This window comes from Mustela nigripes, chromosome 8 (genome assembly GCF_022355385.1).
Source record: "Mustela nigripes isolate SB6536 chromosome 8, MUSNIG.SB6536, whole genome shotgun sequence".
Lineage (NCBI taxonomy): Eukaryota > Metazoa > Chordata > Mammalia > Carnivora > Mustelidae > Mustela > Mustela nigripes.
In genome coordinates, this window is record NC_081564.1 from 39,663,901 (window position 1) to 39,691,422 (window position 27,522).

The 27,522-nt window shown below is 35.9% G+C and overlaps 1 protein-coding gene across 2 annotated transcripts in view; it reads right to left on the minus strand.

The window, feature by feature from the left end:
- Positions 1 to 27,522, minus strand: part of SMCHD1 (structural maintenance of chromosomes flexible hinge domain containing 1) — a 147,081-nt gene that overhangs the window by 1,560 nt on the left and 117,999 nt on the right. For both annotated transcript variants that reach the window (XM_059409297.1, XM_059409296.1), the window contains 5 exons: positions 25,744 to 25,853; positions 25,409 to 25,479; positions 18,072 to 18,243; positions 10,443 to 10,601; positions 8,972 to 9,086 (listed from right to left, as the gene is read on the minus strand). In XM_059409297.1, coding sequence (XP_059265280.1) covers positions 8,972 to 9,086; positions 10,443 to 10,601; positions 18,072 to 18,243; positions 25,409 to 25,479; positions 25,744 to 25,853 — 627 coding nt within the window. The remainder of the gene's footprint in view (positions 1 to 8,971; positions 9,087 to 10,442; positions 10,602 to 18,071; positions 18,244 to 25,408; positions 25,480 to 25,743; positions 25,854 to 27,522) is intronic.

Here is a 27,522-nt window from a genome sequence, read left to right on the forward strand (position 1 = left end):
AGACCTAGATGGTTAAAAACCAAATGGAACTATTTTCATTAATTATAATTCCTGGTATAAACATATTTAATTAAATTCTTGTATAGAATTACTTGTCATATGTATATCACATATAAAAAGTCCTCAAAATAAAAGCAGTACTTAACATACAGAGTAAAGATGAAACAATTTGGACGACAGTTCTGTGGAATGTTATATTCATTTTCATTTTTCTTTTGAAGGGTATATTCATTGAATATATGAGTGAAATGAGTGAAAATTAATGGTATATTCATTTTCACTTTTCCCCTTTCCTTAAATGAAATTACTATTTTAAAAATAAACAAGAATTATAATGCTTATTTCAGAAAAGTCACAAAATAAGGACAAGCAAAAGGAAAAACATTAAAAAACCATAATTCCATTCATACAGAGATGAACACAGTAAACATGAGATCATGACCTGAGCTGAAATCAAGAGTTAGATGTTTAACCAACTGAGCTACCAAGGCACCCCGAGATATTTTTGTTTCAAATGCTCTTTAGTTTTTGAGATTGCACAAGAATTATTAGTTCAAGATTTACAGAGAACTGGCAGAGATTAAGAATGAGGAAATTACTAATTAAACAGTAATTTATGGGGCACCTAGGTGGTTCAATCAGTTAACTGTCTGCCTTTGGCTCAGGTTATGATCCCAGGGTCCTGGGATCATGTCCTACATTGGGCTCCCTACTCAATGGGGAGCCTTCTTCTCCCTCCATTCCCTACTTGTATGTTCTCACTCTTTATCTCAAATAGATAAATAAAATCTTAAAAAAAAAAACCCAAACGCTGTAATTTAAATTTTAGCAGCACTTGGGTAGTTCAGTCGGTTAAGCTACCAACTCTTGGTTTCTGCTCAGGTTTTGAACATGATCCAGGGTTGTGAGATCAAGCCCCACCTCCAGCTGAGCAGGGAGTCTGCTTGAGATTTTCTCCCTTAGCCCTCCCTTTCACTCTCTCCAAAATAAAAAAATCTTAAAAAGAATTTTTTTAAAATGGAAATTTAAACTGACTTTAAATCTCCCAAAGAAAAACAGGATGCAAAGGGGGAGAAAACCACAGGGTAGAATATACGAAATTTTCAATCTAAAACTCCTCTTTTTAACACTATTTATGAGAAAGAGAGAGAGAGAGTGTGCACAAGTGGATAGAAGGGCAGAGGGAGAGAATCCTCAAGCCGACTTCTCAATGAGTATGGAGCCCAACGCTGGGTTTGATCACATGACCCATAAGATCATGACCTGAGCAGAAACCAAGAGCTGATTGCTTAATCAACTGAGGCACCCAGGCACCCCCAACCTATAACTTCTAACACTGCCAAAACAGAGCTAAACAAAAATGGCTAACTTTTTGTGTTTATTTTCTGTGTGTCAAATCTGTGTCGGCAATATGGTTGTATTTTGCTCTCTGGAAACATTTATGCTCCTCCCCTTTTCTTCAATATTCTAAAATTTTACTATGAAATATATTTTGGTACATCATTTGTCATTCATTGTGCTGGGCTTTCAGTGGACCCTTTCATTTATCTCTGGGAAATTCTCTTCCACACATTTTTGCTTCTGTTTTTTTTTTTTAACTTTCCGGGATTCATAACATAATTGATTCTCTATGTCTCCTTCTTTGTCTTCACAAAGAATAGAAAAAAAATATTTTTTCTATTTTTCTGGGAAGTTTGACTTTAGTCTTTTGAAATTTTTATTTCTGCAACAGTTTATAATCTGTTATCTTATCCTGGCTATATCTTTCTCCTAATAATAAACTGAATTTTGTGAATATAACTCCCCCTGAAAATCTAATTAGGAATTAAAATTTTTTTAAAGTTCCATTGAATCATCTTCCAGGGATGGTTTTACTATTTATCTTGGACTTTTTCTCATACCTTGGTGACTCCCTTCATCTGCATGATGATTCTTATCTGTACAATTACACTTAAGAAAAAGAATTATGGTTCTGGCCTGCATTGTTGTTTCTTCTACAAAAAACCAGAACTATTTTTCCATCAAGTCCCTCTGAGTGGAAATTTTAGGTAGGACAGAACAGAGCAGGGTCCATGGGCCAGCAGGCTCTGCTTTACAAGCACATGGCTGGAGAGCGAACTATCAGGCTGCTAGCTCTCTAGGTACCAGCATGAGATAAGGCTTGAGGGTGCCATCAACTAACCCGAAGCCAATATGCCAACATTTGATTAACTACCAGTTTTATCTAACTTTGTGGTGGCATCTTTAATACTTGGGAACAATGAAATAAAACTTTCAGAATTTTGGGTTGAAAATTTGGCATATTCCTAGGATGTGGTTTCCTTTCCTTTTCTATTTTCCTCCCATCCCCTCTCTTTTGTTCCCCTGAGTCTACACCCTCTCCAGGTTCCATCAAACAGATGGTCTCCCATTGTCTCTAGACTATCTCCCAGTTCTTCCTCCTTTGGTATACTCTAGACTAGTTTCTATCCCACTATCCCAAGAAAACTTCAATCAAATGTGAAGGCAGGGGGCACCAAGGTGGCTCAGTCAGTTAAAAGTATGACTCTTGGTTTTGGCTCAGGTCATGACCTCAGGGTTGTGAGATCGAGCCCTGAGTTGGGCTCCATGCACAGTGCGGATTCTGCTTAGGATTCTCTCCCTTTCTCTATCTCCCCCTCCCTTTCCTCTCATATGCTTTAATAAATAAATAAAATCCTTAAAAAAAATGTTAAGGCAGAATGAAGGCTTTGTCAGATACACAAGGGCTCCATGTTTCTTTGTACACTTTTTCTATTATAGGAGAGAAACACAAGGAATCCAAGAAACAGCAGATTCAACCCAAGAGTAGCCAAAGAAGATCCATGAGACTTAGGTATAGTTTTACTAGTCACTGTAGTAGTAGGAAGAGTATGCGATTAAGGTAAGCAGTGAAACAGGGTGCCTCGGTAGTTCAGTCTGCTGAGTGTCAACTCTTGATTTGGCTCGGGTAATGATCTCAGGATTGTGAGATTGAGCCCCGTGTCAGGCTCTGCACTCAGTGCAGACTCAGCTTGAGAGATTCTCTCTCGCCCTCTCTTCCCCCCTCTACCCCGCTTCCAACTCATGATTGCTTTTAAATAAATTCTTAAAAAAAAAAAAAAAAAAAAAAGGAAGGTAAACAGTGAAAGGAAAAAGAAAAAAAAGGAAATTAAAAAGTACAGAAAAATTAACAATATCCAAGAAACAGTCTAAACAGCGACTGGGTTAAAATTTAACATGTTTTTAAAAAACTAATACAGTAAAAAAGACTTATTTGATCCTGACATTTGGAACACTAATTGTTGGCCTAGAATCTTACAGGGATGTCAATGTAATCTTATGACACAACTCTGCTTAGTACTAAATATTTACATAGCCAAAATAATATATGTGTGGTTTACAGCTTTTTACCTTTGAAAAAAGCATGGAGGACTTGCTTATGATTGCAGGATAGACTATACCTAAATAATATTACAACGGAGGGAAAGTTCTAAAACATTTCCAAACAATTCAGTCCAGAAGTCCTCAGGTGGGCCAGGCAATATGGACGTCCACACAAGGGGGTGGGTGAGCCGTACTATCTTAAAGCTGATAAGATGGACAGAGTATGTGAAAAACAGATCGGCAACAACAGAATAACCAAAACTAAATAGTTAAAGCAAAGGTTGCTTCTGGGGAATAAGATGGGTGAGGATGCATAGGATCTAAGATTTCATCATCATAAGCTCTCTTTTTATCACTGTGCTCTCCAACTGAGTTAACCATTAGCCATGTGTATCTCTGGAGCACTTGCCATATAACTAGTTCTTAGAGATTTGCTGTGTTCTGAAGTTCTAAGATTTTATATGAAAAAAAAATTTAAAGTATCTCAAGAAATGTTTTACACTATACGTTACAATAATATTTTGTATACTGGGTTAAAATAATTATTTAAAAAAGTCTCACAGTTTCTTCTTCTTCTATTTTTTTTTTTTCTCTTCTGTTTCTTTTTAATACAGCTCCCAGGAAACTTTAAAGCCACAGATGTGGCTTACATTACAATGCAACACTAAATCTTATATACCATTTGATTTATTTATATGTATGACTTCAGCGAAGAGACACTACCACTACTAACAACATAATGATAAACTAAAAAATCAACTCTAGCTCATACTACCTCTGAATTGTTATAAAATCTTAATTAACAAAATTCAAATCAGTGACATGTGTAGTTGTACTGTATTAATGGCAAAGTTAGGGGCTAATTCAATGCTGAGGCTACAGTACAGCTTCAAGAATATGCATATTAGTCTAGAACTGTTTGGCAGGAATTTCCTCCCTGGTCTCTTAGAAAACTGGAAATATGCTCACCATAATAAATAAATTAATAAAACACTTCTTTAGGGCGCCTGGATGGCTCAGTGGGTTAAACCCTCTGCCTTTGGCTTAGGTCATGATCCCAGAATACTGGGATCTAGCCTCACACTGGGCTTTCTGCTCAGCAGAGAGCCTGCTTTCCACCCCACCACTGCCTGCCTCTCTGCCCACATGTGATCTCTCTCTCTGTGTCAAATAAATAAAAAATCTTTAAAAAAATTACTTAAAAAACAAAAGCAAAACAAACAAAAAAACACTTCTTTAAAAATTATAGTAGGGGCATCTGGCTGGCTCAGTCAGAAGAGCATGTGACTCTTTATCTTGGGGTCATGAGTTCAAACCCCATGTTAGGTGTAGAGATTACGTAAGTAATAAATTTAAGTAAATAAAGAAACTGTAAAACAATTATAGTAAACCTACATGAAAATAAAGGGAACAATATAATAAACTCCTATTTCAAGCTGCAATAATTTTATATTTTTCCCAATCTTGTTTTGATATCCTGTCACACTTTTTTTTTTAATCTCTCTGGCAGTATTTCAGGGTATACCCCAGATATCATGTTATTTCACCACTACCTCAGTACACATTTCTAACAATATATTTATTTTAATGTAAATACTATTACATTGTTATACACAAATAATTCCTTAATATATCTAATATCCAGGTGATACTAAAATTTCTCCAATTTTTTTCAAAGTTGTCATCTGAAAGATTCAAATGTAAATCCAGACAAGGACTTCACATTGCATTTGTTTCTTATACTTTTCAATCATTTTTATTCTATGTCAAACAGTTCATCCTTCTTCCTATTCTTCTTTTATGGCACCAATTCCATTAACAAAAGTCATTTGCCATGTGCTATGTTCCATTCTTGACATTCTGGATTTGGCTGATACTTCCTTGTGGTATCATCTAACTTTCCCCTATAAATTTTCCCTTATTTCCTGTACACTTGTAGTTAAATCTGCTTCCCTTCCTCTCTCTCTGCCTGCCTCTCTGTCTACTTGTGATCTCTGTCTGTCAAATAAATAAATAATCTTAAAATAAATAAGTAAGTAAGTAAGTAAGTAAATAGATGAATAAATAAGAGATTTAACCTCTTATGCCTTATAGTATCTATTCTTTGCAATGAATTAACCTCCTTTCCAAGCATCGGGGAGGTTACCATTTACATACCATCCAAAGGAAAAAAGTTTTCTGGAGTGCTTACTACTTCCTAGAAGCCTTATTGGACTCCGGTTACTTCCTATTCAATCAAATAATAGCAAATGTCCTGCTTTTAGTATTGCTAAGATCAATCAGTGGATTCAGGTAGATCAATCTGATCTTTACATGATTAAGTTTCCCCATCAACTTTCTATCTTATCATTTAAAATATCTATTATTATTGCTGAGATCTACTATTGCATTAGGGGTGGCAAAATTATGTTGCAAATTTATCATGCCTCTTACATTTTACCCTTTATATAAAGAACTTTTTTTTTTAAAGATTTTATTTATTTATTTGGCAGAGAGTGAGGATAAGTAGGGGTAGCAGCAAGCAGATGGAGAGGGAGAAGCAGGCTTCTTACTGAGCAGGGAGCCCAATGCGGGGTTCAATTCCAGGACCCTAGGATCATGACCTGAGATGAAGGCAGACACCTAATGGACTAAGCCACCCAGGCACCTCTATAAAGAATTTTTAAAAGAAGAACTTCTGTAAAGAACTTTCTTGGGATACTTGGGTAGCTGAGTCAGTTAAGTGTCTGCCTTCAGCTCAGGTCATGATCCCAGGGTCCTGAAGGTTGCTTGCTCAGCAGGGAGCCTGCTTGTCCCTCTGCCTGCCACTCCCCCTGCTTGTGCACTTTCTGACAAACAAAATCTTAAAAAAAAAAAAAAAAAAGAAAGAAAGAAAGACAAAGTCTTCAAGGAAAAGTAAGACAAAAACAAGAAGAGTGAGGCAAACCACAAGAGACTCTTAACCACAGGGAATGGGGTGCCTGGGTGGCTCAGTCATTTAAGCGACTGCCTTTGGTTCAGGTCACGATACCAGAGTTCTGGGATCAAGTCCCCCGCATCAGGTTCCTTGCTCAGCAAGGAGTCTGCTTCTTCCTCTCCCTCTGGGCTCGCTCTTGTAAATAAGTAAAATGTTAAAAACAAAACAAAACTACAGGGAACAAACTGAGGGCTGCTGGAGGGGAGGTGGGTGGTGGGATGGGGTAACTGGATGATGGGCATTAAGGACGGAACTTGAAGTAATGAGCACTGGATGTTACATGAAACTCATGAATCACTAAATACTACCCTTACGCTTCCACACATGCACACAAAAAAGAACTTTCTTCAATTATTTGGTTATCCTGAAAAACAGTTCATTTAAGTAAGAACACACCTTAAAAAAAAGAAAAGAAAGGGGGTGCCTGGGTGGTGTGGTTAGTTACATGTCTGACTCTTGGTTTCAGGTCAGGCATGATCTTAGGGAGCTGAGACTGAGCCCTGCATGAGGTTCCCTGCTCAGCACGGAGTCTACTTTCTTTCCTTCTGGCCACCCCCAAATCCAACCCACTTCCTCTGAAAGAAATACATCTTAAAAAAAAAAAAAAAAAAAAAAAAAAAAAAAAAAAAAAAAAAAAAAAGAACGTCTTTACTACATGGATATACCAATTTTTATAATAATGAGTTGGTGCATAAGCAACTGCCAATGATCATCAGTAAGGATTCTTCTGCATCATTCTGAACTCATGATTTGTAAAAATTACAGGTTAAATCCATTCCAAAGATTCTTTCTGATGCTACACTGCGCCAACATACTTTCAGTGGTCAGCTTAATAATTTCTATGTATTGTGTACCCATAATAAACATTCATATACATCATTCATATACCCATGTGGGAAACACCTCTCTCATATTGATAACTACTACATTCTTATAATCTCGTTACCATTTCAGTAGCTCTCCTCCTTAATTTACTTTAAAGGCAGCTATTCCACGATCCTTCCCCCTTACTTTTATACAGTATTCGGTATTCAAGAGATATCAGTGACATAAAGAATTTTACCTCACAATTTTTTTGCAACACAGATTTCTCTTTTGGGAATGCAGATAATGGCTTCTGCTTACCTCTCCAAAACTCTTACTTCTCCCTCTTCCCATGTCTAAGCCATACAAGCATCTTTTCAGTTCCTCAAACATGCTGCACTCACTTCTTTTTCAGAACTTCCATATTTATTTTTTTCCCTCTGACTGAAACCAATCCCTATGTGACTGGTAGCTTTTCACCCTTCAGTTCTCTGCTAAAATGCATCTTTCCTGACAACCAATATAGTTTCCCCACCATTTTATATAATTTCATCCTTTTTTTCTTTCACAGAACTTAACATTATTGTACACAGGAAAATATTTACTTTTTCGAATTATCCTTTTGCACAGTATTATAGAGCTCCATGAGGAGGCAAGAACCATGCCACTTTTACTCACCCAGCAATACATAACACAAAATAAACATTCAAGTAACTATTGAATAAATGTAGAATATGTAGATGGATAGGGCATGGGATACCAATTCAAATACCACAGTCTCAAAGAAACTCCTCGAAGGTCAATATGAGACACTTTTTCTGGCAGAGTCCATATTTAAACCTTTGGAAATAATGTACAAGAAACCCCAGTACCATGGTATCCTCCTATAGGGTGGCCTTACTAACATCTAATCTAAAAAGGACAACTTGTGTGTGTGTGTGTGTGTTTTTAAAGATTTTATTTATTGAGAGACAGAGCATGAGGGAGGAGCGGTCAGAGGAAGGAGCAGAAGCCTGATGGGAGGCTTGATCCCAGGAATCCTGGGACTCCGAGATCATTACCTGAGGTAAAGGCAGACACTTAACCAACTGAGCCACCCAGGCAACACCAAAAGACAGTTTTCTTAAAATTGAGTTAGGCTACAGATAACTTTGCTGGGATTTTGGTGTGCTATGTAAATGGTATCTGATTTTCCAAACCAACTATTATATGTGAATTTTAAATAAATAACATACAAATGGTTTTGTATATTCTAACTTAGCAAGCTGCTGATCTTATGAAGCAGAATGTGATGTATTTGCAAGGTAAGCCAAACAACAGAAAAGCAATTTAAATCTTAACACTGATTTAAAAAAAAACATAAATGATAAACCTTTCCAAATAATTAGCAAAAATCATTTAGAAAACTGGTATAGCCTAGAAGAATATAATAATTATGTTTTATTTTCATTATTCATCACTTAGTTTATAGAACAAAACAAAACCCCTAATTCTGGCTCAAGGGGGAAATCAGAAATAAATTCACGTTGGCTTTTATTTTTATTTTTTTAAGAAGTTTATTTTATCATTATTTTTTTAGAGAGACAAAGAGAGAGAAAGAGAGTGAGTGTGAAAGGGGAGGAGCAGAGGGAGAAGGAGAGAGAATCCCAAATAGGCTCCACCTTCAGTGTGGAGCCTGACCTGGGGCTCAATCCTATGAACCTGGTATCACAATCAAGGCAGAAATCAAGAGTCAGATGCTCAACTGACCAAACCACCCAGTCACCTGCATGCTGTTAGTATGATGACTCAAGATCTATCATAACTCTCAGGTTACAATAAACTCACCTATTTTGTCTGGAAGCTTCTCTTCTCATTCTTTTAGGAGGAATTGGACAATCTGTCATTTCAACCTTTGTTGGATGGCGCAATGAGTCATTACACTTACGTGTGGGAGTCATACCTGTAAAGACAAAAAATGTAAAAAATGAACTTTTAAAAGACTGGGATTATGAACATTGGGGTGCACCTGGCCCTTCTTTTCACTACATCTGTATCTTTGGGGTAAATACCTAGTAGTACAATTGCTGAGTCATAGGGCAGTTCTATTTTTAATTTTTTGAGGAACCTCCACACTGTTTTCCAAAGTGGCTGCACCAATCTGCATTCCCACCAACAGTGTAAGAGGGTTCCCCCTTCTCTACAACTTCTCCAACATTTGTTTCTTGCCTTGTCAATTTTTGCCATTCTATCTCTGGTGTAAGTTGGTATCTCAATGTGGTTTTGATTTGAATTTCCCTGATGGCTACTGATGAACACTTTTTCATGTGTCTGTTAGCCATTTTTATGTCTTCTTTGAAGAAGTGTCTGCTCATGTCTTCTGCCCATTTTTTGACTTATCTGGTTTTTGGGTGTTGAGTTTGAGAAGTTCTTAGATGCTAAGTGAAATAAGTCAAACAGAGAAAGTCAATTATCTTATGGTTTCACTTATTTGTGGAACATAAGTAATAGCATGGAGGACACTAGGAGAAGGGAAAAATGAAGGGGGAGAAATCAGAGTAGGGAACAAATCATGAGAGACTATGGACTCCCAGAAACAAATGAAGAGTTTTGGGGTAGGGTAGGGTGATGGGTTAGCCTGATGGTGGGTACTAAGGAGTGCACGGATTGCATGGAGCACTGGGTGTTATATGCAAACAATCAATCATGGAACACTACATAAAAAACTAATGATGTACTGTATGGTGACTCAGAAAAAATAAATAAAAGACTGAGATTATTACAAGAAAAGCGAACCTACTTTAATTTACAGAAAACAAATTAATAATATTGAGAATGCTTCCTACTACTCCTGCCAAGAGAAAAGCCTACAATTGCTTATCAGATGGCTTGGAGGTGGGTAGGTGGGTAGGTGGGTAGGTGGGTGGGTAGGTGGGTAGGTGGGTGGGTGGGTAGGTGGGTGGGTGGGTGGGTGGGTGGGTGGGTGGCTCAGTGGGTTAAGCCTCTGTCTTCAGCTCAGGTCATGATCTCAGGGTCCTAGGATCAGGTCCCGCATGAGGCTCTCTGCTCGGTGGGGAGCCTGCTTCCTCCTCTCTCTCTGTCTCTGCCTGCCTCTCTGCCTACTTGTGATCTCTGTCAAATAAATAAATAAAATCTTAAAAAAAAAAAAGACTTAAAAAAAGAAAAAGATGACTTGGAGAACAAGAGTGTCAACTTAAGTCATGGATCATTCACATTCTTTCTTCTTGGAGTTCAACTCTAATCATAAATATTTGTCTTCATGAAGAGAAAACAGAAGTAACAAAAAGCAAGCACAAACCTAGTTTCTGTTCAATCAGTTTCAGATTTTTCTCTTGTTCATCAAGTTCTTGTTTTTTCTTCTTCATATCAGGAGTGTGAAGGTACTCTAACTGACGATTAAGGTCCTCTATCACATTGTTCAATTTGTTCACAGCAGTACGATACTGTTGAAGAAGATCTGCAAAGAAACCAAAGATGTCTGATTAAAATGACAGACACTATATCAAGTCAGTGTTTAAAGAAAGAAGAATTAGCAACAATGGGTATTATAGTAACATGTGGCAACTACTTTTAAAGCCACAATACTTTGTTCAGTGTAAACAGACAAAATAAAAATGCTGCTTAGATCCCAGCACAAAATCAGTGCTTTATAAATTTTATAAATTTTAATTTTTTTCACCTGCTTGACTTTAATACATTTCTGCGTCAGGAAAGAGCTTTCTATGTAAAAGTGCTCTGTGAATTGGATCACTCTCTTAGTCAATGTTTACATTCTGTTTGATATTCATTTCTCAATGTAATTCCATACAGACAAGTTGAGTGGCAAATACATTAAATACAGCACTGCTAGAGGCACCTGGTTCAGTTCAGTTGGTGGAGCATGCGACTCTTGTGATCTCAGGGCCATAAGTTTGAGCCCCATACTGGGCACAGAGAGGACTTAAAAATTTTTTTAAAAATATAATATTTCTCAAAAATCACTACTTCCAGCAGATATGACCATTACCTTAAACAAAGCTTTCAAAAACAAAATACTTAATCTTCAAAAAGCTTAACTTTCTATAAATTACAATGTCTAAAAATGTATTATAGCATTCAAGGTCTGAGGCTATTTTTTGCCTGTTTGATTAGACACTAAATATTAAATGCAGTGGCTGTACTCTAATTCAGGGGTCAGCAAATTAGTCAATGGACAAGAATGCTTTATACCGTGATAAGCACTTATGATGACAAGCAGAAAAGAGGGAAAATATACTAGGACCTCTGATTTATTCCAAAATAACTGACCTGGGGAGAGGAGGCCAGAGGCGAGTTGTGAGGTAAGAGGATTATGAATGAAGTAAGAGTAGCTAGATGATAGGTTTGTGGGAGTTCACTGTTAATGCTTTATTTACTTCTGTAGCAGAATAAACCAAAATATCCTTAACCTGAAAGCTACAGCAATTAAATAATCTTGGTCACTACCTCTAACAACATTAAGAATGGTTTTACTTAAAACAATACCAACAAAATAAATGGGTAGTAATAACTGAGAGGTTAAGCAGAATGAATTAATCATGGTATAATAATCTCTAAGCTGGCCACTCATATAATACGTATTTGGAATATATGGACATAATAAAAGTGTTAATGAGTTTGATGATGTCACAGTAATAAGCTATATATTAACTAATTATTGGTTATTTTAAAAGGATTTTCCTTTCTTCAGTTGCTATCAACAACTCTTTCTTCTTTCATATCTTAACTTCTACAATACACAGAGTTATTTTAATACTTTTTGTTAAAATGTATTTCTATATAAGATCTCTATAAAAAACTTAGAATATAGAAAAGGATGATTGGGAGGGAAATTCACTAGGTCTATCTCCCGCTTTTTTTTGTTGTTTTTTTTTTTTTTTTTTAAATTTTATTTATTTATTTGACAGAGAGAGACACAGCGAGAGGAAACACAAGCAGGAGCAGTGGGAGAGAGAGAGGCAGATGCTTAACGACTAAGCCACCCAGGTATCCCACCTTACTTTCTTATTTTTCATTTCCCAAAGTTCATGGGTTTAATTTTTAACATATAAGATATTTGCGTGTATATATTCAAACCATCTTCAACATTGTAATAGGCATTTCCCAGATTCTAAATTCAAGTAAAGTATTTAACATTTCTAATGTTTAGCCCGAAAAACAGTGCTATTTTCAATATTCATTTGAGTTAAAAAAAAAAAAAAAAAAAGGGCGCCTGGGTGGCTCAGTGGGTTAAGCCGCTGCCTTCGGCTCAGGTCATGATCTCAGTCAGGGTCCTGGGATCGAGGCCTGCATCGGGCTCTCTGCTCAGCGGGGAGCCTGCTTCCCTCTCTCTCTCTGCCTGCCTCTCTGTCTAACTTGTGATCTCTCTCTGTCAAATAAATAAATAAAATCTTAAAAAGAATAAAAAAAAGTCTTATCTGTATGTCGGATGGTTTATTTAAGCATGTTCCCCAGAAGATCAATTACTGGTTCAAAGAACATGAGTTATTAAAAACAATTAGAACCACTTCTGATTATGAAAAGTGACACATACTGTTGAGTCAGATCTGGAAAAACATATAGAAAAGCATAATGGAGTGGGGCGCCTGGGTGGCTCAGTGGGTTAAAACCTCTGCCTTCGGCTCTGGTCATGATCCCAGGGTCCTGGGATCGAGCCCCACATTGGGCTCTCTCCTCTGCAGGAAGCCTGCTTCCTCCTCTCTCTGCCTGCCTCTCTGCAACTTGCGATCTCTCTCTGTCCAATAAATAAATAAATAAATCTTAAAAAAAAAAAAAAAGAAAGAAAGAAAAGAAAAGGATAATGGAGAAGAAAATTACCTTAGTTATGTAATCCAGAAACAATTTTCTTTCTACTCTTTCACTTTGTCATGCAAATGAATACATATATTGTTTCAAACTTGGGAAAGTTCTCTAAGCTTTGTGAGCCTCAACATCCTTATCTATCAAATGAGGAGGGCAGCAGTAAATGAAATCATTCCAGTGACAAGCTTAATAAAGTATCCAATACCTAAGTAAGCCTTCAAATACTATTATTCTGACAACTGCTTATTTATATCATCTATTTTTCTATAATCTTTGCTTTTTTTTTCTTGATTTTTAAGGTTGTTTTAATAGTAAGGGCTATAACACCTATTTCTACCTTATGTTGCAATTTTTCCCAGTTTGTCATTTGTCTTTCTATATTCTCCAAGGTGCCTTAAAATTGCATGCAAACTTTTTTAAAAAAGTATAAATTATTTTCTTTGCTCATTTCTTTTAGTATTTCTATATCAAAAAACTCTTCTAATTTTGGATAGGGTCATCAAGGAAGTTCTTTCTGAAGGTAGAACACTAAAGACCAGACCAGAAAGAAATTAAGTCAGCTATACACATATTTTGGGCAAAATCATTGTAGATAAGGCCATTAAACTATTCCTTTCACTATTAAACTCATTTTCTATTTAACCGTGCCAAGAACTTCCTAAACACAACTGAAGAATGGTAATATTAGTTTTCTTTTTCTGTACTATTTTATTTTGTAAGATGATCTGGGTATTCTCCATATTTATATTATGCAACAATTTAAAGTTTGAACACTTCTTCAGGTAATGGTCTACCTAAGTTTTCTGTCTTATTTAAAGCAATTTTGTTTGCAATTTTCTACAATTTAGTCCATTTTATTTGGAAATGCTAAATATAGTTATAATATAAAAATCTAAGAAATCTCTAAGTCTGAATAGAATTTTCTGAGCCAATATTCCTCTTGTATTTGTTCTTGCCGGAAGACTGCCTCTAGGAATTATATACTCAATACAAGGTTCTTTTTTCTAATACATTTGGTTGCACTGCTTATTGAAATGTATTTTTCCCTGTCATTTGATTTGAATGATTAGTTTGCTTTCTCATTTACTAATAAAACATTCAGCTTATAGATTTGATATTTGATCTCAGGTGTCTTCATGTCTCCTAAATCTAATATGTGATGCTCATTTAAACTTTTTCTTTTTTGACAAAATACTTTCTTCTAAAGGTCCAGTATTTGGGGTGGTTACTTTGGGAAGAAAGGAATAGCTATTTTTAGAGTTCCATTACATTACGCTACAAAACGCTGGGTAAGATCTGCTTTTTAAAATTTGTCGTCTCATTTTGTTAAGTAGCAATTTGGTCCTCTGAAATTATGGCCGATTTTTGTACATACTCTATAAAGACCTAAGAAAGTGCTGGTAATGCAACTTAATAGGTGATAATTCTTTATGTTTTTGACTAATAACCTGTCATGGAAAAATGGTTCCTCAAAACAATACTTCTATCTCTATTATTGTAAGTTTAAAAATTCTGGTTCTGTATTTTATCACATCAAGTTTATTAAGTTTTGTACCTGTGGTGTGGAATACATCTTTATCAAAATGAATTTATCTTTGCTCTTTTTAGTGCCTTTACCTTGAGGTTAGTTTTGGCATTAATATTCATTACTGGCGATTTTTTCTATTCAATGTTTACATGACATTTTTGTTAATTATTTATTTCACTTTATATTTTGTTTAGGAGATTCCTTATAAAGAACATAAATGAGTGTCAGACACAGCCTTTACATAAGAGATTCCTATTTTTTAGTTTACTGATCATGTGGCACTGTGCAAGTCATTTAAATTCCCATAGTTTCTCTTGTTACTCCATCTAATTTTTCTATACTTCTGACATATATTAAGCACTAAACAAATAAGCAAAAAATGACAAAATTTTTATACATTCTGGGACTAGATTTTTAAAATCTAAGTGTCTTTGCTTTCTAGTGGAAAAATTTCATGTATTCACATGTTATTCAAGATCTTATTTTTAATAACCTTATTTTATAACATGTACACACTCATTTATTCATCTTGTGCTCTGATTTATTTGCTCATACCTCATAATGCAAAACACTACAGATATAATTACTTAGAAGACACTAGTAGACAATTTTTGTGGTGACAGTCTAGCTTAAAATTGCTTTTTCTTGGCAAACCATCCCACAATATACAAGAAACGTTTCTCAAAGCTCTCTTCTATCTGATCTTTCCTATGGCCAACTGATTTAAGAAGGGAATTTCCTTCTCCTAGGAGTTGTACAGTCTGGAGCATGTTAAAAAATGCAAACTGAAGTCTAGGTGCAAGGAATTCAAGGTTGCTGAATGTCACAAAGTCATCCTTGATTTTGTCTTGGCTGTTTCCAATCTTTGAATCAGTGATTTCTTCCAGTTTCCTGCCAGTACATTCCTGTTTTGCTTAATGTGGTCAGTCAGGGCTGGTTGCTATTGCTTATAACCAAAAGCATTTTATATGTATCAATAATCTTGAATGATCTCATTTAATTTTTTAAACCATTTGTTTAGTATTTAAGGTTTTTTAAAAAAGACGTATTTATTTGAGAGAGTGAGAGAGAATGCGCACATGCCAGGGAGAGTCAGAGGGAAAGAATCCTGAGCATACTCCCTGCTGAGGACAAAGCCCAATTTAGGGGTTCAATCTCAGGACCCTAAGATCATGACGTGAGTAGATATCAAGAGTTGGATGCTCAACGGACTGAGCCACCCAAGCGCCCCTAATAAATGAATTCTTAATGCTGATTCATTAGTCTGCATGTACAGCATATTTTTTTAAGATATCTACCAAGAAGGACATGCAGCTGCTATATTTTAAATCCTTGCATTATTTTTTAACTTTACATACTTGATAACCCAACAAGGGCACAAAAATCTTTGATCAAATGTTTTCTTCCCAAAACCTATAGATAATGCTTCACACTGTTATACTAACATTGAGATGCCCAGGGAAACTGCAAATTGTCAGTTGACAGCTATGCATTTTTAAAGTTCCACAGGTAATTATTTTGCTTGGGAACCACTGCCATAAACTGTAGTGCTCAACTGATATGGGTTGAATCTTTTAATGTTGATTCACTAGCCCTGAGTGAACTGTGTTTCTCTTTTTACTTTTTACAGTTTGTTTAGATGTTCAGTTATTGTCTACAGCGAAGATTTTTGCGTGTACTCACTGACATCATAAGCAGAAGTATGAGCCTTTATGTCATATAAAATTTTAATTTTCTGTGTATTATGATGTTTTGACATCTTTTTTTTTTAAAGGTTTTGTTTATTTATTTAACAGACAGAGATTATATATAGGCAGAGAGGCAGGCAGAGAGAGAGGAGGAAGCAGGCTCCCTACTGAGCAGAGAGCCCGATGCGGGGCTCGATCCCAGGACCCTGAGATCATGACCTGAGCCGAAGGCAGGAGCTCAACCCACTGAGCTACCCAGGAGCCCCTAATGGGGCTGGTTAAAGGCTGGTTAAAGGCTGGCTCTTATGGGGCTAGCCAATTAGCTAGCATGCAAACTAACCAATCCAGAGCCAAACCACTTCTATCTGGCTTGTACACCCCAAAAAGCAGTATTCCTTTGCCTTAATCATCATCCTTTGCTGAGAGACCATACCTACAGCCCATCGCCCACTGAAATTATTCAAACTAGTCAATCCTAAGCCATTTGCCCCATCATGCCTTTCCTTTCCTATGGAAACCTCAATAAAGGCTGTAGCCTAAGCACCCTCCTTGCTCTTATTTTTTTGCCTCCTCACCACATTTGTGCTTTTTTCTATGTGGCTATCAGTGGTATGCCCTCTGTCTCTAAGACCTATGAGTATACTACACTTTGTTTTTCTGAGACTCTCTCCTGGGTCTCCTCTTACACCTGCACCCGACTGACCATATCATAAAAGAACACAAAACAACCCTCCCACATCTTTCCCAACTATTAACTTTAAATATTGCTGGTGGCTGAAGTAATAATTCCAAGCTGAAAACAATCCAAGTTCCTTAACAGCAGAAAAAAAAAATAAACTACAGTATATTGATATGATGGAATATTATCCTGCCATGAAAACAATCAATCATATACAGAATGTTGCATGAACAAAGATATACCAAAAAGTATGCATTGCATGATTCCATTTACATAAGGTATGAAAACAGACATACTGTCTTAAGTCAAGGAAGTTGTTATTCTTTCAAGAGGAGATTGGGCAGGGACAGAAAGAGTGCATGAGAGACTTTCTGTGGGATCGATCATGTTCTATACCTTAATACAGGGGCAGCGCTCATTTTGTGAAAATCTACCAAGCTGTGTGTTTACGAAGTGTACACTTTTCTATATGTATATTCTAAAGTTAAGAAAACAGGGTATATAGATACAAGAGAACATTATTCAGCCTAAAAAGAAAAGAAATTCTGACATATGCCACAACATGGATACACCTGGGAGCCATTATGCTCAGCGAAATAAGCCAGTCATAAAAGGACAAATACTTTATGACTCCACTTTTAAGAGGTGCTTATTAGAGTAGTCAATAATTTTTTTAAAGTTAACAATGACAACAAACTACTTTCTTGCTACAAAAGTAGATACCCAAGCATATTAGAACTATATAAAAGAGCAGATTCTAAGTTATAGCCTTGCAGGGGACCTCCTATAAGGTATCTGCACTTCAGAGCACAGATGTAGAGGCAATTACACTGGCTGCCTAGAAACAAGGGGACAGGCCTGCAGAAGGGAAATTGGGGGAGGGAATCACATGTCATGCACTCTAAAATTAAAGTTTTTAGTTGTAATCTAGACAGCTACCAATTTTAATATAAAAAGAAGTATGATGATGTGATGAAATACTAAACCATTCGTTAAGGACAGTATTTTCTTTAAGATAAGAAGAATGAAAAAGAAGGAAAACCTACTTCTATATAATCCCAAACTACCTGATACAAGAAAGTTCAAAGTATTGGACAAAAACATTATATTCATATTTTTACTGGTTAATTTTTCACGTTAGAGTATCAATATACAAGCCCCAGAAAAGGAGTGAAATCAAATGAGAAATTTTATTTAATTAGTTCAACCTACCTATTTGTTCCCCTAAGACCAGGCACTGTTTTGGTATTGGAGCTCCAAATACCATTCCCCGAAGTTTATCCATTGGAGGAGCTTTATTCTGAAGGCCCCCAAACTTTCCGTTACTTCGAATGCGATCTCCATCTCTGGTGAGCAGTGTAGGACAGTGTGTAATTTTAACAACCTATTGTAAGCAAATGAATATTAATTAGTGAGCCTATAAAATGTACTTCAGTTGTTCTAAGAAAGGGGAAATCACTTAAGGGTTTAGAGGTTAGAAATAACATGATCATGCTAGTATGTTCAAAAATAAGCTAGTGAAAATATAAGATGAACTGGGGTAAAAACCCAGAGGCAGTGAGATGAATTAAATTACTTAAGTGTCAGCCTAAACTGGAATAGTGACAATGCAAATGGAAACAGTCAAACTGATGGCTTAATTGGTAAGACGAAGGAAGAGAGAAGCCAAAGAGCTCCCTGCTCTGAAAATCAGGCAGTATCAAGGCAGTATCATTCTCTCAGTTTCCTTCTATTAGATAGATAAAAGTTTTCCAGATGCCCAAAGGAAAGCAGAAAGAGAATATGAGCCTAAAGAATATGAGATGGAAAAGTACAGGGCTGAATCTTTAGAGGATAATACTATAATTTCAACTATGGGAAGAAAAAAGAGCTAGTAACATCATAGTTGGGAGAACTAGAATTATGTAGTAAAGCCTAAGTCATGGAATGGGAAGTAGGAAGGGTCAGGGAAGAATTAGATGCTTCAGAGAAGTCAAAGAATAAAAGAAAGGCATTGGATTTAGTATTCATGATCTTTAAGAATGGCCTTCCAAAAAAGGTTTAGGAAATAGACAAAAATAAAATGTAGAACAAGAGAAGCAGAATTCAAGTAAGATCTTATCACTACTCAAACTGTTAATACACACCACACTGAATGTTGGGAGAGCTGGGGAGAAAGGTCTTCTTGTACTAATCTTTTCTGGGACAGCACATCTCAAAGGAAATGTAGTTAAGTATTAAAAAGCTTAACATTTTGCATGACCCAGCAATTCACTTCTAAGAATTTATTCTGAAGGAAAATCACAGATGTGTACAATGTGCACTCATTGTTTTAATAAAAGATATGAATGTTGCATGTCTCAACATGTTATATAAATTAGGATACATCCACACAATGAAACAGAACATATACATTAAAAAATGATTGAAGAACACAATTTAATAATATGTAAAAATACCTAATTCAATCTAATACTGGGGTTAGTCTCTGAATTATAAAAATAAAAATATTAAATTTGATTTTTAAAAATGAAAAATAGTAGTAATGAAAAAATAAAATCATGACTAGTATTTATTATTTTATTTATTTTTATTTATATATTATTTTAATATAATTTCAAGGTACTTTACAAATGTTTTCCAACTGAAGTGGATACTTTTTAAAAAATTTAAATAAAGGGGTTCCTGGCTGGCTCAGTCAGTAAAGCATGGGACTCCTGATCTTGCAGTTTGAAGTTTGAGCCCCATGTTGGGTGCAGAGATTACTTAAAAATAAAAAAATCTTAAAAAGAAAATTTAAATGCAAGAAGATGCCTATTTGAAGAAAATCCGTGGTGAACTCTTTGGTGAAATCAATCTTTTTGTTTTACTATAATTTTGTTTTTCTACAAACAATCACATCTTATTTTAGTTTTGTTTTGGATTTATATGTTTTTTAAAAGTGAACATTAAAAATGCAAAGTGGAGTCATGTACTATCCATTTATCAGGACTCAGGCAAATGTTTTTAAGCATCTGATACCTTCTTAAATAACAAACATACTCAAATTTGGGCGCCTGGGTGGCTCAGTGGGTTAAGCCGCTGCCTTCGGCTCAGGTCATGATCTCAGGGTCCTGGGATCGAGTCCCGCATCGGGCTCTCTGCTCGGCAGGGAGCCTGCTTCCCTCTCTCTCTCTCTGCCTGCCTCTCCATCTACTTGTGATTTCTCTCTGTCAAATAAATAAATAAATAAATAAATCTTTTAAAAAAAAAAAAACCATACTCAAATTTATTTTCTGACTTGTCCATTCTCTTGTTAACAGATGAATTACAAGCCTCCAATAAAAAGGGGAGTTTGGCTCCCTTCTATAACAATTCTGCAAATATTGTTCATGGATAGTTTCAACTTTCAAAGTATCCTTCATGGATAGTTTCAACTCTCATGGTTAGTTTCAACTCTCAAAGTATCCTTCGATCTCATGGTTCTACACCTCGAAGCACTCAAGAGGACAAAAAAAGTAATGACAACTTTTGCAAATTCAGCCTACTGGTCTGGGAAATACCTATTCAAAACGGCTGTGGACTAAGAGGTGGTGGCATAAACTATGGAGCTGACAGGCTGAAGTAGTATAAATATGAAGTATTCAGGAAGAGAAAACAGTACCCAACACTAGCAAAAATAAAGTTACAAAGGGATGCCATAAAAGCCTTTTCTCAGAAAAGCTTTAGAAAAGTACTTAACTGGTGGAATGATAAGACTTGATTCAAAACTTAGGAAGGAAAGCAATCAGTATTTGCTACACAATTCTGAGGAACAAATACTGCCCCAGCTTTTGTCACATACACTCTATTACATTCTTGTTTACTTATTTATTTTTTAAAAAGGCTTATTAATTTTAGAGACAGAGGCAGAGAAGAAGAAAAGGTTTATTAATTTATTTTAGAGACAGAGACAGAGAAGATCTAGTGAGGGCAGAGAGGAGCCAAGGGAGAGAATCCTCAAGCTGACTTCATGCTGACTGTGGAACCTGATGTGAGGCTTGATCCCATGATCCCTGAGACATGACTGGAGCTGAAATCAAGAGCTGGCAACTTAACTGACTGAACCATCCAGGTGCCCCTACATTTCTTTTTTAAAGCTATGGATTGGTTGGTGTTTTTTCATCAATTCTAACAAGTTTTCACCCATTAGATTCTTCAGATACTACCTTATGATCCTTTTCTCCCTCCACTCTAGTAGTCTGATTAGATTTTATTTTCTATTTGAGGTTTTCACATTCTGTCCTTCAGAACTCTCAACCTCCTCCCTTTCTTACTTTCCCTCTCTCTGGGCTGCAGTCTGAACAATTTTTCTGATCTACCTTCCAATTCACTAATTCTCTCTTAAGCTATTTAACCTTCCCAGTGAGCGTCTTATTTTTTTAGTGGATATTTTCTAGTTTTAGAAACTCTATTTATCTTTTCAAGTCAACTTGGTCTTTTCTCATTTTCAATACTTTTCTTGAATTGCATTAAACATACTTTAAAATATTGGCTCTTATGTTCAATATGGGAATTATTTTAGGTATAAGATAAAGATGAATTCTTCCACATATAATCTGTGTTTCCTCCAATCAGGTATCTAAGGACACTACCAGTCTAGCACCATGTGAAACCAAATGTTTACCTTGAAATTTTTCAGACCCCCCAAGTAATATGAATGCAGGCTGCAAACAGACAAAGGCCAATTTACTGATATTGACGAATGCTTTAGGAAACCAGTTTATTGATATTGATGATTTTTCCCCTTTTCCTCCTAGCACCAAGGTTCAAAAGAGGAAATTTTCCTGCAATCTCCAGGGGCACTTGGGAGCTGAAATGGAAATGGCAGAGGTTTTGTTCAACTTATACTAAAGTTTAGCCCTTTGGGTGATCCAGTTCACTGGGAAAGGGATCTTTTATCAGATTCCCCACTCTGGTTAAAGCCCTGGGTTTTGTCTCCTACCTTCTGAGCCTTTCAAAGGAATGACAACTGATGCTCAATTTCAATTAGTTTGACAAATGTTCTCTAACCAAAACCCGGCTTTAGTGTTCTACTTACCTCTCTCAGTTCGACCATCACTTAGAAACCTTATCTTTTTGTAGACATTAAGATCCATATCCTACCATTACATAGCCAGAAATAGCCTTTCAGTTCATCTCTGCATGAATTTCCTGAGTTGTCTAGTCCATCTCTGTATAACCCTCAGTGCCTGGTACTGTGCCTAATAGGGTGCTGGGGCCAGCGAATACTAGACCACAGTGAGAGCCTACTCTCCCAAACACCTCATTCAATGGCTGCATATAGGCAGGAGGAAATCAGCTGTGATAGGAAGACTTACACCTTGGGCAAAAGCTACAAATCAGGTTCCCACCACCCCATTCACTGGAAAGCCAATTTTCAACATGTAAATAGCATCCACTGTGTCTCAGTCAAGTGTTCAAATATTGACCGAACTAGGTAGGATCTTCTAGATATTATTCAATTTGTTAATCCTATCCTCACTAGTGAGATTTTCATCCTCTCCTAACAGATCCCATGTTGTCATGACATTTAATGGGTAAGGTTTCTATTCCATAATTCAGACATATAAATATGCTAATCACTACCAGAATATAGCAGCTTCTCTATCTACAACTGTTTTCTGGCATAGTACATTATAGCCATTATTAGGTTCCCATGGAAACACTCATGAAGATGCCAAATACTACTCCTCAATTAGGTATATTATTTTCAATAATCTCACAAATTTAGCTCTTCTAAATCAGGGCAAATTTATTTCTTCCTCTTAGTTAGGTCCAAAGAAAACCTTCTCTGACAGTTCTAGTTCCACCATAAGTTGGTGTGATTTGGTACAGATTCTTTATTTATTTTGAGCTTAAAGTTTCTCATTTAGAAAGTGAGAGTATATTATCTCTAAAGTATCCAAGATTCTAGAACACACTATTTATAGAAACTGGCTCATATTTTAAATTGGCCTCTGTCTTCTCTTACGTAACGACAAACATTCTTACTCACTTTCAGTTAATTTGCAAGCCTATGTTTTTCACACGTTTATCACCTAGTAATTCCAAGCTCCTAACACTACACTTATTAAATGTAATACTTCTTATGTATTAAAGAATTCAAGAACCCTGGATCTCAGATACAGAGATAACGTTCCTTTACTGAAATTTTACCATATTCCAGACTCTTTGCTTAATGCTTTATATGTATTATTTTATTCAACCTCTAGAACAGCCCTCTAAAAGGCTCCCCCTTTGGAGTAGATTTCTTTTTTTATAAGTAGTACAAAAGTGATAACCCTTAGTATATCCAACAGTATACAACATATTTTTCCAGTCTGTTTAAAGTACATAAACTCATATATTTTTAAGTTAAAAATTTTATAGGTTACACACAATGTTACATTACTTTCTGTTATATCACAATATAGTGATCCCACATCTCTGTAGATTATGCTATGCTCACCACAAGTGTAGCTAACATCTGTTACCACACATAACTATCATAGTATAAGTGATAGTATATAGTATATTTCCTATGCTGTGTCTTTTATTCTCATGACTTATTCAGTCCATAACAAAGTATGTATTTCCCACTTCTCTTCATCCATTTTGCCTGTCCCCTCACCACCATCTTATACACAATTTTGAAACTTTTCAAAAAATATATTTTGTACACCTTCCTAGTTAGAAAATAGAAATTCATTATATGCTTTTTAAACAGTAACATAAACTCTACTGTATAAATTACTACAATAGAGTTGTCCAATCCTAAATGATGAACATTTAAGACTATTTCCAAAGTTTCCCATTATAAATTCTTTTACTACTCTGATATTCTTACATATATCTCCACATACTTGTTGGAGTGTGTCTGTAAGATAAACTATTTCAGTACCTTGTGATGGTATAGAGATGGCTGCAAATTCGTTGCTCCTTCTCCCATGGGGAAGAGAGAGTGTATTCCCACCTCTCCACATACTCCTTGGATCTGGGGTAGCCAGATTTTGAACTGTGAAATTTACTTTTCCACGGCTAGGATGTGAGAGACCTGCAGCTTCTGTCTTAACTGCTTTGAACACCCCTTCTTAAAAACCAGATGCCATCGAAAAAGCCTAAGCAGTGACAAGTAGAGACTCACATGGAAAGATCTCAAGTTGGTCAGCTTATAGCTCCAACTGAGTGCCTAGGTAGCAGCCAATATCAACTGGTCAGTAGGAATGGGAGATAAACAAAAATGGGAACTAATTTCAAGGAAATTAATAATAATAAAGGAAATAAAAAGAATTTTGAGGAAATATTTCTATGTCTGAATGTGCAGGGTGATTTTCATCTCCAGCCTGTTCAGTGACCCAAATGTTCTTGAAAAAGAAATGGAGAGCCTCAGAACTAAGAAAAATCCCACTGCCCAGCCAGTAAAATGTCAAATCAAATCAAGGATGTCTCTTTGTTAAGACCTCAGATTTAAGGCACTATTTCCTAGATCCTCTTAGGTAGACAAAAGTTTCTAAAAAAAATTCCTAATGGCACTATACCACAGCCCCCTGGGGAGGGGATGTGTGTGTGAGTAACCCTGAGTCTGAGTCTCTGGCTAGACTCGGCTGAATTCCCAGAAAGTAACTGGTACCAACTGACAGCTATGTGAGTGAGGCACTTTGGAGCTCCCACCATCCCAAGCGTAACTAGCCAACACTGCAACTAGCTAACACTACTTGGAGACAACCACAGAGACCTAAGAACTAAGATGTTGTTATCGTTTACAGCCAGTAACTTTTGTGGTGTTCGCTAGGCAGCAATAGATAACTGAAACACTTACATCACAAACTGCTCTTCAAAGTAGTTATGGATTAAATTTTGTCCCTCAAAATTCCCATGTTGAAGTCCTAACCCCTCAGTTCCTCCAATTGTGACCTTATTTAAAGATAGTGTCTTTACAGAAGTAATCAAATTAAAATGAAGTCATTAAGTTAGGCCCTAATCTAACAAGTGGTATCTAATCTAACAAGGAGACCTGGATAGGCATACATGTGAACAGACACAAGGAGAAGATGCCCATCCACAATCCAAAGAGAGGCCTAGAACAAATCCTTGCCTCATAGCCCTCACAAAGAATCAACCCTGCCCAGACCTTGAATTTGGATTTCAAGGCTCTGGAAATATGAGGCCATCAATTTCTATTATTTAAGCTACTTAGTCTGTGGTACTTTGTCATAGCAGCCCTAACAACTAATAAGTAAGGGTTACACCAAAGTACATTTCCACAATATTATCTGAGAATAATCTTTTTCCAATAACATCAACAAAAGCAGATCAACTGGCCTGGAGTTTTAGATAATTTCAAATCCCAAAAACATGTCTCATTTAAAATTTTTCTGGGCCCATTCATTCCCATATTGTGCCCAGTTTTATAGTGCTTGTCAATCTGTAGGATGTAAATTGGTTTTGACAAGGTTAGTCATCTGAATATTATCATAAAATTATTTCAAAATAGGGCCTGAACTTGTTAAACTTTAAAAATACACATTAAAATTAGAGCTACAAAATAACAAATAAATTCAAATACATACCTCTTTTCTATAATGATTGGCAGCATCCAAATTATCCAAAATAATGGTGTCTCCTAACAGCATACCAAACACTAAAAAATACAATAAATTTTAAAAATTATGACATCTTCTTTGGTCATATTAAAATATTAACATATTACAAAATTTTCTTAGAATGGTAACATTAGAATTTTATTTCAATACGTTTCTCTAACAAGAAAAAATAAGAGATTAAAATATCAATAAAACTATAACTTATAAAATAAATAAGAACATAAATTTCCATAACCAGTAATTTGCATATTTGGATTGTAAGTGTAACATCTGTATTAGAAAGTCATCATAATTTCCTTTACCTGTTTCACAATGCTCTACATTATCTGGAAATGTTAACAAATCTCGAGCAAAGACTGGATCTCCAATGGGTTTAAAATACAATCTTCCGTTTCGGTAATGAGGTAGAGGTCTGAATGAAAAGAAATTTTAAAAATATATTAAAACAAATATATATATATATATATTTTTAAGATTTTATTTATTTATTTGACAGATGGAGATAACAAGTAGGCAGAGAGGCAGGCAGAGAGGGAGGAGGAAGCAGGCTTCCTGCTGAGCAGAGAGCCCAATGTGGGGTTCAATCCCAGGACCCTGGGATCATGACCTGAGCCAAAGGCAGAGGCTCTAACCCACTGAGCCACCCAGGCACCCCTAAAACAAATATATATTTCTAATTTAAAAACACAATATAAAAACATATGTATATATTGTTTATCATTATTGTGATCATTTAAATCAATTACCCATCCATAAGTAAAACTCTTAAATGATTAACTATTATGCCCTTCAAAATGAGAATATTTACTATATAAGAATACCTACCTGGTTTTATCTGTTCTACTAAAATCAATACAAAGTAACTGCTATTGAGTTTGACAAGGGAAAAAAGAAAAGCAGCCTCTAAAGCTGGCCCTAAATGCGGATGCCAATAAAATGACTACCTCATGTGGAGAGTGGCCCTAGCATGGACAGGGACGAGGCAAGCAAGGTCAACACAGAGACCCATGTGAGGGAAGTAAATGAGGTACTCTGGCTCCCTGTCCCTTCCCACAGAATACAGAATGACAACTGAAGCCTAGAGACAACAGTGGGTTTCAAGAGGTGGCGGCCGACTAGTGTGTCACAACGTTTCCCTTCCACATGGCGGAGCTTTTCCCACACCTTGAAAGTAGGGGTGCTAGAGGGTAAGGGTGGCTCCAGGAGCCAGTTAACTCAATCCCACTAAGAGCCACAATACCCGGAACAGAAAGGATAACTAGTTTCTAGTGCAAACATTAGCACTAAATACCAAATCCAGACTTTCCCTAAATCAAAGATATTTAACTTGGTCTTCATGGATTCAACTGATAAAAGAAGCCCTCCTAAAGTGAAAAATTATTACAAAAAAAGTATTACTCTTAATGAACACAGCAATTATGATCTGACTGGATTTCCTGTGTTGTTTAAAATGGGTAGTGACCAGTAGCAGGTGGGAGATTTTAGAAGCATAAAGATTTGAGTTCAAATTCTGGTTATTTCCTCAAACTATTTTTAGATTACAAAATGATATACATGTTAGTTTACTAACACAGTAGACTCTTTAATATATTAGAGTTCCTTTTCTCCTTAAGTCCCTACCCACCTATAAAACTTAAAGAGTCTGAGAAAATTATCAATTAATACTGTTCTACATTTTATTTTTTTGTTTTGTTAACCATTTCCTTTCAGTCTTTAAAGGTCAAAATCAGACTATACATAAAATACTTTTAAATTTGGATAAAAAATGCCTAATTGGTTTGCATGGTTATTCCCTAAAAACATTTTAAAAAGTGAATGAGGAAATAATTACTTAAAGAAACCAGATTTATATTAAAATAAGAAAACATTCTAACTAGATAGTCTCTTACATTTCAACTTACTAGCAGTTCCTTCTCTACCTAAATGATGACAGCTTACTTCCCAGGATATAAACAGGAAAAAACACATACATCTATACTCTTACTCCAATTAAAGGAGTTTCATATTTCATCAATGATACAGATCTCTTTCCCATTGTAAAAGCCAAAAATTTGCTTTGGGTTTGTATGTGCCTGTGTTAA